Here is a 13,823-nt window from a genome sequence, read left to right on the forward strand (position 1 = left end):
AAAGTCCTTAATGGTGCTACCCATGCTAAAACAGGCTTTTGGGCAATAGAGTCCTCTATTATTCTCTATGGGAAAAAAGTAGGGTGAATTCGGAATAAGGGGGACATTCTTTGCATTTACGTCTTCTGTAACCTCTTTTGACATCTATCCAACATATTAGCCAAACACATGATACATTTCTGAAATCCTCAAGATGTTTCCCAACCACACACAAAACATTTATATCATATTCACAGGAGGCATGATGTGTACACTGAGTCAATACCATATTTTCAGTTTGCATTTGGTAGACTGGGACAGCAGGTTAGATAAACTGGGACACCATTATTACAGTCCTAATTGTACCCCAATGACAATTAAATTAACTTTTGTGTGATTAGGAAACATCTGAGGATTTCAGAATTGTATCATGTGTTGGGCTAATATGTTGAATAGATGTCTGAAGAGTTTACAGGAGACCAAAATATAAAAAGTGTCCCACTTTTTCTGAATTCACTCCAATAACAGTACTACAATAACAAATGTATAGGATATAGTACTACAATAACCAGAGCCCTGTCTTACCTAAGAGGAGAGGGAGGGTCCCTATTGTAAACTGGATCTCTTTCCTCCACTGGAAAAGCCTATAAGACTGCCCCATTTTAGCTACTCCATGCTGCCCTACTTTAGCTACTCCATGCTGCCCTACTTTAGCTACTCCATGCTGCCCTACTTTAGCTACTCCATGCTGCCCTACTTTAGCTACTCCATGCTGCCCTACTTTAGCTACTCCATGCTGCCCTACTTTAGCTACTCCATGCTGCCCTACTTTAGCTACTCCATGCTGTCCTACTTTAGCTACTCCATGCTGCCCTACTTTAGCTACTCCATGCTGCCCTACTTTAGCTACTCCATGCTGCCCTACTTTAGCTACTCCATGCTGCCCTACTTTAGCTACTCCATGCTGCCCTACTTTAGCTACTCCATGCTGCCCTACTTTAGCTACTCCATGCTGCCCTACTTTAGCTACTCCATGCTGCCCTACTTTAGCTACTCCATGCTGCCCTACTTTAGCTATCAGCTATGGTTGGGAAAGTGGGACAACAACAAAAACAACTGAATTACAAAATTGAAACATAATTTTGGCAACTTTTTATGTATTTTGATGCACCAGTACATAGTATGCACATTTACATCACACTTTGACACAGTGCATTATTTATGACAGTTTTATAACCTCAACCACAGATGTTCCATTATATTGACCAGATACTCCATTGGCCACTCTGACAACGAAAATAAATGTTTTCAAAAAGGCAGAGGGGGGTGCAAGATCAGCTGGGACCATTCTAGCCAACGAGAGGCCAGCGACGCGTGTGAAAAACCACAACGGTCAATAGTATCCGGGATCCTTCGGACATCTCTACCCCAATATGGTTGACATTTAAAAATGGTTAGCCAGTTAAGGTGACAACCGCTTTGCACTGGACCGTGTCAAATGGTTCTTCAAAGTTTTAAAAACATTATCAAGATCATTCATGGCCTTATTACATGCTTCAGTCCACCAAGGAACTATCCCTCACTGGAGTAGCCAATAAGGCAGCATCTAACATGACTGAATTCACAGACACAGCACAGTCTACTACCGACCCTTCCATTGACAATTTACGATTCTCCTTCTCACAAAGTGTAAAAAGTTTCCCAGTATGCCTTGTCAAAGCACCAATTTATAACCAGTTCCCTTTCCTGAAAACATATGTCAAGATCTATGTTGCACATGACTGGGAAATGATCACTACCTATTGTGGATTCCATCTTCACATTCCACTCACATATTCCAGCAATGGAGGAGGGCACTAACATAAGATCGAAAAATGACGAAGTACCTTTAGTCACATTTAACTTTCATTTATACTAGCTAGTCCCCTCCGCTCCATAAAACTTTCAACCACTAAACCATTGGCATCTGTGGTATTGCTGCTCCAAAAGCTGTTATGCACATTGAAATCTCCACACTATATCTCCTTCACTGAATTTCACAACTATATCTAATTCAGATACAGAGATGGGTTTACAAGGATTATAGTAAATAAACAATGTGATATTACCCCCTTATCTCCAGCGCCACACATTCATGTTCTTTGAAACCATGTCCTACACCGTCTTTGATAAATGTAGCACACCCACCACTCGAACCCCGTATTCGATCACTTCTCACAGACATAAAACCAAGAATAATATAATCCAATTAAGTTTAAGCATTTTTCTTGTATACACACCACGTCCGGTAAAACATCTAAATCATGTTGAAACTTCTTAAATTCTTGTCAATTGCCTATCAAACTGCTAACATTCCATTTAAGTGATAATGCCCTTGAATAGTCCCGACACAAATCTATGGTTGCTACCCAAGCCGGCTGGTCGTTTGTTCTATCGGTTCGGTTGCCAGAGTCGTTCAGTCTTTTTGTTCTGTTTCTATGGACGCGACCCAGTCGTTCAGTCTTTTTGTTCTGTATCTATGGACGCGACCCAGTCGTTCAGTCTTTTTGTTCTGTTTCTATGGACGCGACCCAGTCGTTCAGTCTTTTTGTTCTGTATCTATGGACGCGACCCAGTCGTTCAGTCTTTTTATTCTGTATCTATGGACGCGACCCAGTCGTTCAGTCTTTTTGTTCTGTATCTATGGACCCAGTCGTTCAGTCTTTTTGTTCTGTATCTATGGACGCGACCCAGTCGTTCAGTCTTTTTGTTCTGTATCTATGGACGCGACCCAGTCGTTCAGTCTTTTTGTTCTGTATCTATGGACGCGACCCAGTCGTTCAGTCTTTTTGTTCTGTATCTATGGACCCAGTCGTTCAGTCTTTTTGTTCTGTATCTATGGACGCGACCCAGTCGTTCAGTCTTTTTGTTCTGTATCTATGGACGCGACCCAGTCGTTCGTTCTAAATGTTCTATTGCCATACTGGCTGGCAACGTTCTTATCCCCTGCTTGCTAGCTAGCCAACTACGGCTAACTTACAGTCATGTTAAATAGTGCCGCAAGAATAACAACAGTAGCTGCATTTGCATTTGTTTAAGCTTTTTTCTAGTGACCTTTACTTGGATACATCCATAATAATGAGCTAATAAGGCGCGATTTATCCTGGCATAGAAAATGTGTTCTCTCGTCAGGACACTGTTGTTCAGAGGAGCTAGCCAACAACACAACTAACACAATCACTTCAAACTGAAGCTGGAAAGACTGAAAACTAGCTGCACTTTGTTTCGTTTGACCTTTTCAATTGAAATGTCTTTGTGTGTGTGTGTGTGTGTGTGTGTGTGTGTGTGTGTGTGTGTGTATATATATATATATATATATATAATGATGCCAGGTGATTTATGATTTCGACTGGCTGAGAAACCCTGCCTGCCTGCCTGTCTGTCTGTCTGTCTCGTCCCCACACGCTCATTATGGGACAGATGAAGATCAAATGTTAATATTGAAACAATGTTTCAAATGTCGGAGAGACAGACCGCAAGATTTATACAAATCCCCGGTGTTGAAAACTAAATGTTAGTCTAAAAGAAATGTGAGATAATGTCTAGATGCTCTTTATAGTGGAGATCAAGTTTATAAAGTGCCTGGCTGGGCTGATGAGACGGATTGTAGTCAGATGGAACAGAGTAAATAGGCATTTTAACACCAGCTAAATCTATGGTGGTATTTTGTGGATTGGCAGAATGTATTTATGAATTTATTTAGTAATGCAACAGTTTCAATTTAGATGTGTAGTTCCTTGCCTTACTGTGTTGGCAACAGGTTTATAAAAGCAATAAGTCACCTCGGGGTTAGTGGTATATGGCCTATATAAATGAGATGTGCGTTGCTAATGCATATCACATTAACAAATCGGCTGAGGTTCCACTGGCGTCCTCGGAGCGGCCACTAAGTTGTCTGGAGTATTTTCAATATTACGTTTGTTATTCACTTTCCAAACAGCCTCAGCATAGGATACATTGTAATTTTGTACTTCTGCACTTCCATGGCTTTCTGTTGTACATCACATCCTCGATACGCTGCAGTATGTTCTCAGTCACAACATTTAACTATAGAATCAGGCACACATTTCCCATACTCATGATCCCCACCACACTTTGTACATCTCATTTTACCTTTGCACACATTAGCAACATGCCCCAGCCGTTGGCACTTAAAGCACCGAAATGGAGGCGGCACATACTTTCTAACCTGATAAGCAAGTGATCCTAGCTGCACCCTATTCGGCCAATTCCCCTCAAATTGTAACAATACAGTTTAAGTGTCCACTTGACTGCCACTCTTTTTGCTTTTCATCCTCTTCACATCGATAAGGCTTGCCTGAAAGGAGGAAAAGTTCACTTCTTCCATGGTCATTTTCAATGGCATCCCAGCAATTACTCCTCTCATTTTAGTCACAGCACCTTGAATGTGACATTTCACCCGACCCCCATTTAGTGAGTTCAATTTCAAGACATTCTCCTGCTGAATTGTACTATTTGCAATGATCAGGACCTTCCCATAACCCATTGGTTTGGCATCCTTAATCAACCCAATCTCTTCCCTAATTGCTTTTGTCAAATGCAAAGGATGGAAGTACTTACTTGCTGGTTCTGGGAACACTACCATGACTTTATAACCTTCTACTCCAACCTCTTTGTCAAAGAGGGGTCCTGTTATTTACAGGTCTACTCTCAATACTACTATTGTTTCCCCAGCAGTATTCATCAGGGCACAACTTTCACTGGGGACTTTCTGAAATTGCATTTTAATTTCCACCCATTTTTTATCATTGGAATGTGATACAAAACAGGGAAACTGTGTGCTTTAGGACCATGGGGTAGGCTGTTTGGAGTGTTTATCCAACTGAAGAAAAAAACTATCCCCCCACCAAAGTTGCGCCCCTGGTATTCATTCCTCTGTCATGTCATTGCGATGTCTCTTACTCATATTTACAACAGATCGTCACTGGTTTTATCATCATCAATATCAATTACCCTAATGCCACCATCTGAACTATCTGCCTTTTTTAAACCTTTATTTAACTAAGCTAGTCAGTAATTAACACATTTTTATTTTCAATGACGGCCTAGGAACTGCCTTGTTCAGGGGCAGAACGACACATTTTTACCTTGTCAGCTCGGGGATTCGATCTTGCAACCTTTCGGTTACTAGTCCAACGGTCTAACCACCTGCCGCCCCGACCCAAGTACAGTTGTGCCAAACAAACAAACAAACAAACAAACAAACAAACAAACAAACAAACAACAGCTTGTTCACACTTTCGGGATCCAACGCCGGTTGGGGAACGCTCCGCTGTCCTTTAAATATGTCACTCATTGCTTCAAGCCACACCCACCAAACGGAACAAACGTACCCCAATGTCTGTTCAGGAACGTTGAAGAACTGTTTTGGGGTAACGTGTCGTTCAGAACAATCCGTCACGCAACGTTGCAGACGTTTCATCGAACTGAACGCACCCCAGGATGACCGAGGACATTGCGCAACATATGAACGCGAGTTGAGACGACTACCTGCTCTGGAACGTACCAAAAGTATAGCGGTCGGTGGTCGGTCACATGACTTTCTAAAGCTGGCGGCGCCCTGTACGTGGGTCGTGCAACATTCTGGATGACAGTCAAGAAAGAATCAGGCAGCAGTGTGCACTGACGTCTAGGACAAGTGAACAGCATCTCTGAACTTCTTCTGCCGTTATAACATCATCCCCATCATGGACAAGGACGATTTAATACTGTATGTATATGATCTGACTGTATACCTGGCTAGCTAGGTATGTAGCTAACGTTAAGCCGACTAGCTAGCTAACCATTTAGTTCGTAACGTTACAAAAAAAATGCAATCTACCATGAGGACACGTGTATTGTGTTGTTTGTGAATCTCATGCTTGATATGTGATATGAGCTAGTTAGTTACCCATCAATGACCACGAGCAGCGGCCTTTCTGTCAAACTAAAGTGTCGACCAGTGATGAAGATTATGTCAGGGTTCATAAATGGAAGCTACTACATAAAGCATTTATGTGACTGGCACCATGATGTTGCATGAGAAAGATCTCACGATGATTTCGCCAGCATCTCATTCAACCGTTGTTCCACTGTGTGCAGCTGATAACAGAAAGAGGGACTTATCTTCTGTGATCACCTGCTCCTGTACAGGACACTGTAGTGTGGCCAACATGATACCATGGGAGGGGAGGAGCAGCCCTGCCCCTGATAAAAACGAATTGTTAAAATTAGGAAGAATGTTACCAACTAAATGTGTCGTTATGTGGGTTGTGGTTTTTGTTTATATCAACTTCTAAAACATCCACCTTTGCCATTTTATTTCAATTTTAGCCCTAAAGACTTCCCCAAGTTGAAGAATGATGCATTCCTTCTTGCATGCCGTGGCCAAGAAACCCCTCATGTGCCTGTGTGGTGTATGAGACAGGCTGGACGTTACCTACCAGGTGGGTCTCTAGGCTACAACACACTCTCATTAGTCTCTCTAGACACCCGGGTTGCCTCCCACTATTTTCAAATGTTCTGGCTTAACAAGTCTGTACCTAACAGAACGTCAGTTTGGCATACAGGAACTACATCACTGCCTACTTTTCTATGTTTACCAATGACCTGCCACTGGCATGAAACAAAGCATGTGTGTCCGTGTATGCTGATGATTCAACCATATACACATCAGCAACCACAGCTAATGAAGTCACTGAAACCCTTAAAGAGTTGCAGTCTGTTTAGGAATGGGTGGCCAGTAATAAACTGGTCCTGAACATCTCTAAAACTAAGAGCATTGTATTTGGTACAAATCATTCCCTAAGCTCTAGACCTCAGCTGAATCTGGTAATGAATGTTGTGGCTGTTGAACAAGTTGAGGAGACTAAATTACTTGGCGTTACCTTAGATTGTAAACTGTCATGGTCAAAACATATAGATTCAATGGTTGTAAAGATGGGGAGAGGTCTGTCTGTAATAAAGACATCACACTCTAAGTTCTGCAGGCTCTAGTTTTGTCTAATCTTGATTATTGTCCAGTCGTGTGGTCCAGTGCTGCAAGGAAAGACCTAGTTAAGCAGCAGCTGGTCCAGAACAGAGCGGCACGTCTTGCTCTGCATTGTAATCAGAGGGATGATATAAATACTATGCATGCCAGTCTCTCTTGGCTAAGAGTTGAGGAGAGACTGACTGCATCACTTCTTTTTATAAGAAACGTGTTGAAAATCTCAAATTGCTCACCAGACATGCCACCAGGGGTCTTTTCACAGTCCCCAAATCCAGAACAAATTCAAGAAAGCGTACAGTATTATATAGAGACATTATTGCATGGAACTCCGTTCCACCTCATATTGTTCAAATGAACAGCAAACCTGGTTAAAAAAACAGATTCAGCAACACCTCACGGCACAACGCCTCTCCCCTATTTGACCTAGATAGTTTGTGTGTATGTATTGTTATGTAGGCTACGTGTGCCTTTAAAAATGTTTTATGTAGTTCTGTCCTTGAGCTGTTCTTGTCTATTTATGTTCTGTATTATGTCATGTTTCATGTTGTGTGGATCCCAGGAAGAGTAGCTGCTGCTTTTGCAACAGCTAATGTGGATCCTAATACAATACCAAATACGTCACCACTTTATCCGCTTCAATAAAATACATCATTGTAGCTAGCGAGATGGAGATCAGAGGTTGTTTTTGCATTTCTCAAGAGGTTAGTTTGCATCAACTACCTTGACTTAAACCACTTTGAATTCGAATTGCAACATTCTGGCATGTCTGCCTCATGATTTGTCTGTCTGAGGTGGACCCACCCCTGATTTATTCAGATTTTTTATTGAAGTTGCCAAAAGGGTTTGTCATAGAAACCAGACCCTAGTCACTACTGTTGCCTAGGGTCATATCTTCGAGACTACACTCATGTACTTCACTGACCTAGAAACACACATTGAACTAACACTACAAGTATCACTAGGTTTATGTTGTTGAGTGGACCTATCCATCTTAGTGTCTGTTGGCATTGACATGTAAGCTCGCCTATTTGTTTGTAGAGTTCCGCGAGTCCAGAGCGGGAAAGGACTTCTTTGCAACATGTCGTTCACCTGCAGCCTGCTGTGAACTCACTCTCCAGGTAATCATTGCATGTGTTAAACCAGCACGTTTTAACACTAAACATCTTAGCATAGATGGAGAACACTCACTTCTTTTTTCTTCTTACAGCCATTGAGACGTTTCCCATTTGATGCTGCCATCATCTTCTCAGACATCCTGGTTATCCCACAGGTAAGAGATGTCCTGTCTGAGGCAGATCTTTCTTTGCCTTTAGTTCAATCACAAGTGTTGTGCTTCCTCCTCTCTACATACTAAACAAAGAGATAACCTTCTTGCCAGAAGGTCATCTATTTGTGTAGTATATTGATAGGAGGAAGCACATAACTCAGAGACAGTATACGTTATGCTTTTGCTTAACCGGTTAATGACTCTGTGTGTGTGTGTGTGTGTGTGTGTGTGTGTGTGTGTGTGTGTGTGTACCTGCTCCCAGGCCATGGGTATGGATGTCCAGATGGTGGCAGGAAAGGGCCCTACTTTCCCAGAGCCCTTAAAGGAACCAGAGGACCTGCTGCTCCTGCAGTCCAAGGTGGATGTCAACAAGGAGCTGGACTACGTCTTCAAGGCCATTACACTGACACGCCACAAACTGGAAGGCAAGGTCCCTCTCATCGGCTTCACTGGTGCCCCGGTGAGATGGAACACACACACACACACACACACACACACACACACACACACACACACACACACACACACACACACACACACACACACACACACACACACACACACACACACACACACAGTGAGAGAGATCACTTTTCAATACAGAATCTATTGGTTACTTCAATAGTCAAAATAAACATTTTTTCAGCCTTGTGTCATATCTTGGTGTTCTTAGACTAGAGGCTTCAGTAAAGTGACCCATATCATCATCTGTTTCTCCTGTAGTGGACCCTGATGACCTATATGATTGAGGGGGGAGGCTCAACAACGCAATCCAAGGCTAAGCGCTGGCTGTACCGTCACCCTGAAGCCAGCCACCAGCTGTTAAAGATGCTGACGGACATCATAGTAGAGTACCTGCTGGGACAGGTGGCTGCTGGAGCACAGGTAAGCAAGGCACCCTGGGAGATTGTGTTCCAGCTGCATCTTACTATCTTAGCTATCTGAGCAGCTAACCGATCGCTGGAGCTCTACATAGTCCATCTGTAAATAGCCCACCCAATCTACCTACCTCATCCCCATACTGTTTTTATTTACTTTTCTGCTCTTTTGCACACCAGTATCTCTACTTGCACATCATCATCTGCTCATCTATCACTCCAGTGTTAATCTGCTAAATTGTAATTACTCCGCTACTATGGCCTATTTATTGCCTTACCTCCTCACGCCATTTGCACACACTGTATATAGATTTTTTTTATTCTATTGTGTTATTGACTGTACGCTTGTTTATTCCATGTGTAACTCTGTGTTGTTTGTGTCGCAATGCTTTGCTTTATCTTGGCCAGGTCGCAGTTGTAAATGAGAACTTGTTCTCAACTAGCTTACCTGGTTAAATAAAGGTGAAATACATTTTTTTTAAAGTAACTGCTAGCCCAGAGTTCTTGCTCATGGGAAAATGATCAGGTGAATAGAGGGTAGATCATTTTATTTACAGCACTTAATTGGTCAAGGAGAAGGTGTTCATGAATGGCATGAATGATCTGATAGCTCAATATCTAGGAACTGCTAGAATGTTGATTTATTCATGTAGGTTTCTTTTAGGGCCCCTATCATAGACACATACAGGAGACACAGTCCTGTCTAGATACATGGCACATTATTGTGTTTCTCCAGGCCTTGCAGGTGTTTGAGTCCCATGCTGGCTGTCTGGGCCCAGTGGAGTTCCAGGAGTTCTCCCTGCCCTACCTCCGAGACATCGCCCGTAAGGTCAAGGACCAGCTGAAGGAGTCAGGCCTGGATGTCCCCTTGGTGAGCCCACACAGACTGTCCCTTCTTCATTTTCACACAACACAGACATCCTCATCCTCTTTGTGGATTTCATGTCAATAGATTTTCAAGACAAGCTTTTGTTCATCATCGCCAACAATATGCTTAAAAAAGGCTTACTGGTTCTTGTGGTGCGATAACATGTTGACCAGTGTAATGTGATATTTCACCAGTAGATGGCACTATACTGTCAAATATTTTCCTCTACAGACTTGTCATCTGGAGTAGTCAGAAATACATTAGGTTTTTTTATGCCTTGAATCATTGTATGGCATGTCATCGGTCTCCAATATTGACATCGGTCAATATTTAACAATTGTTTTGTAATTAGTTTTTCACTGCAGTGTGTCTTTAAAGTTCCCTGGACTGTTCTGTATCGCCCTCATGTCCTGTATGTTCTGTCACAGATTGTGTTTGCCAAGGACGGCCACTATGGTCTGGAGGACCTCTCTCAGTCCCACTACGAGGTTGTTGGTTTGGATTGGACTGTCGATCCTCGCTCAGCGCGGTAACGAACATAAACCCTTTTCACAGAAATCAGATCACAAGCCATTTCCCTAGACAGTCAGTGACCGAGCCAACATTTGCTAAAGGTATTGTGTCATATGTTGAAATTGGATTCACATTATTTTATGAAAGGTTATATTTATCTTGTCAACAACAAAACCAGGTGGTTCGGTCCACTGTTGATTGAACTCCAGGTTAATACACCTTTGGTAATAAACCCCTTGTCTATGGTTTCAGGGAGCGAACTGGAGGAAAGGTTAGCCTCCAGGGGAACATGGACCCCTGTGCGCTATATGCCCCCAAAGTAAGGGTTTTTTGAGATCCAAGAAATGTATATATTGGCAAAGAGAAATGTTTCAGTACAAAGGTACTGTACAGTAAAAGCACATTAACCAGCAACTGTTGTTGATGTGCCAGGAACTTGCTGCTATAACTTATACACGATACAGTGCCTTCAGAAAGTATTCAGACCACTTGACCTCTTCCACAATTTGTTACGTTACAGCCTTATTCTAAATTGGATTAAATAAAACAATTTCCTTAGCAATCTACACACAGTACCCCATAATGACAAAGTGAAAATAGGTTTTTAGAAATGTTTGCAAATTAATAAAAAATTCAAAACAGATACCTTATTTACATAAGTATTCAGACCCTTTGCTATGAGACTCGAAATTGAGCTCAGATGCATCCTGTTTCCATTGATCATCCTTGAGATGTTTGGAGTCCACCTGTGGTCAATTCAATTGATTGGACATGATTTGGAAAGGCACACACCTGTCTATATAAGGTCCCACAGTTGACAGTGCATGTCAGAGCAAAAACCAAGCCATGAGGTTGAAGGAATTGTCCGTCGAGCTCCGAGACAAGATTGTGACGAGGCACAGATCTGGGAAAGAGTACCAAAAAATGTCCACAGCACTGAAGGTCCCCAAGAACACAGTGGCCTCCATCATTCTTCAATGGAAGAAGTTTGGTACCGCCAACACAATTCCAAGAGCTGGCCGCCCGACCAAACTGAACAGTCGGGGGAGAAGAGCCTTGGTCAGGGAGGTGAACAAGAACCTGATGGTCACTTTGACAGAGCTCTAGAGTTCCTCTGTGGAGATGGGAGAACCTTCATGAAGGACAACCATCTCTGCAGCACTCCACCAATCAGACGGAACGGAAGCCACTTCTCTGTAAAAGGCACATGACAGCCCGCTTGGAGTTTGCCAAAAGGCACCTAAAGACTCTCAGACCATGAGAAACAAGATGAAACCAAGATTCAACTCTTTGGCCTGAATGCCAAGCGTCACGTCTGGTGGAAACCTGGCACCATCTCTACGGTGAAGTATGGTGGTGGCAGCATCAAGCTGTGGGGATGTTTTTCAGCGGTATGGACTGGGAGACTAGTCAGGATCGAGGCAAAGATGAACGGAGCAAAGTACAGAGAGATCCTTAAAAACCTGCTCCAGAGTGCTTAGGACCTCAGACTGGGGTGAAGGTTCACCTTCCAACAGGACAACGACCCTAAGCACACAGCCAAGACAACACAGGAGTGGCTTCGGGCAAGTCTCTGAATGTCCTTGAGTGGCCGAACCAGAGCCAGGACTTGAACCCAATCGAACATCTCTGGAGAGACCTGAAAATAACTGTGCTGCAACGCTCCCCATCCAACCTGACAGAGCTTCAGAGGATCTGCAGAGAAGAATGGGAGAAACTCCCCAAATACAGGTGTGCCAGCTTGTAGCGTCATACCCAAGAAGACTCAATGCTGTTATTGATGCCAAAGGTGCTTCAACAAAGTACTGAGTAAAGACTCTGAATACCTATCTAAATATGTTATTTCAGGGTTCTTTTGTTTATAAATTAGCAAAAATGTCTGAACATGTTTTTGCTTTATCATTATGGGGTATTGTGTGTTGATTAATGAGGGAAAACATCTATTTAATAAATTTTAGAATAAGGCTGTAACGTAACAAAATGTGTAAAAAGTCAAGGGGTCTGAATAGATTCCGAAGGCACCGTACTTTCAAAAGTTATGCTTATTTGTCTCTATCTCTGCCTATGCAGGAGCGTATATCAGAGATAGTGAAAAAGATGCTGGAAGGCTTTGGCACCAGAGGGTACATTGCCAACCTGGGCCATGGGCTGTACCCTGACATGGACCCGGAGAACGTGGGTGCCTTCGTAGAAGCTGTCCACACTCACTCTCGCCACCTCCTCAACCTCAAGTAACACCCCCATCACCCGGCAACACTGACCGCCGTCATCATACTAGCGGAGAAGCAGGACCCAGAAAACAAAGCAACATTGGCTTGGATTGTAGAGACTATATCATGTATTCACAGTAATCCAATAAACCACCAGGTCTTATCAAGTATGGAATCCTAGGACAGATCAAGACGGATCTTGTCCAATTCTGGATATTTTTCTCTTTCTGAAGAGAATACTTCATTATGTTCTATAGATAATCCTAAAACAAACGAAAAACATTGCAGCAGTGCAAGTCCTTGTAATATTTCATATGTTTCATGTGTACCACTGATCTGTTTTATTCATCGGATGTAGTGCACCTAAAATTGAAAAAACAAGTGTACCTTATCAAAACAACAGTACTGAAGGAGATTCAATGTGATTATCCTCAATGGTTGTGAGATAGTCTCAATCGTTGTTGTTTAGACTGTTGTACTGCAGTTATGACTGTGACTGATTGTACTAAAGCCTAAGCATTAGTGTGTATATTTTGCTCTTAGTTTTTTTTTCAGTCAAATGAAAAAAATATATTTTAATTGGACCTGTATTTCAAATGAATCAAATAAATGATATTGGATTTCTATTGGATGTGTTTTGCCTCTAACACACCCTAATCAGGAACTATTGGCTCGTCTTATTGTGCCCTCTAGATATTGCGCTCTGCAGTTCACTCCAGGTTTTCTCTAACCAGCAATCTTCCATCTACACATCGACGACAATACCACTGGTGCTTGCGATTACTATGGAAACCCTTCAATTACAAATGAGATGTAGCGAGGGAGTGGGGCTCGGGTGTGGCTGGCATACTGTACATGATTTTGTTCAAACCAGTTTAGTACCAGAACTAATCTGTCCGGACTTAATTTGTTTCCACATTGAACAAACACATTTTTGAAATTGGGAAAAGGCTCTATTTTATTACTGCTTTGGCTTAAAGGGAAGTGATTATCATTACAGACTGCATTTTACACAAGGCATAAAAGTAGTTAATCCCAATGGGTGTTTTTCTATGAAAGGCAGCTAAGTACTAGTGAT

At 42.4% G+C, this 13,823-nt stretch overlaps 1 protein-coding gene across 1 annotated transcript; it reads left to right on the plus strand.

The window, feature by feature from the left end:
- The first annotated feature begins 5,375 nt into the window (after positions 1-5,375).
- LOC115169752 (uroporphyrinogen decarboxylase) lies at positions 5,376-13,406 on the plus strand. Its single transcript, XM_029725671.1, has 10 exons — positions 5,376-5,749; positions 6,352-6,464; positions 8,048-8,127; positions 8,217-8,279; positions 8,539-8,736; positions 9,000-9,161; positions 9,891-10,025; positions 10,451-10,551; positions 10,788-10,854; positions 12,606-13,406. The coding sequence occupies exons 1-10, from the start codon at positions 5,727-5,729 to the stop codon at positions 12,768-12,770; spliced, it is 1,107 nt and encodes a 368-aa protein (XP_029581531.1). The 5' UTR covers positions 5,376-5,726; the 3' UTR covers positions 12,771-13,406.
- Positions 13,407-13,823: the final 417 nt, after the last annotated feature.

This window comes from Salmo trutta, chromosome 31 (genome assembly GCF_901001165.1).
Source record: "Salmo trutta chromosome 31, fSalTru1.1, whole genome shotgun sequence".
In the NCBI taxonomy this organism is placed as follows: Eukaryota; Metazoa; Chordata; class Actinopteri; order Salmoniformes; family Salmonidae; genus Salmo; species Salmo trutta.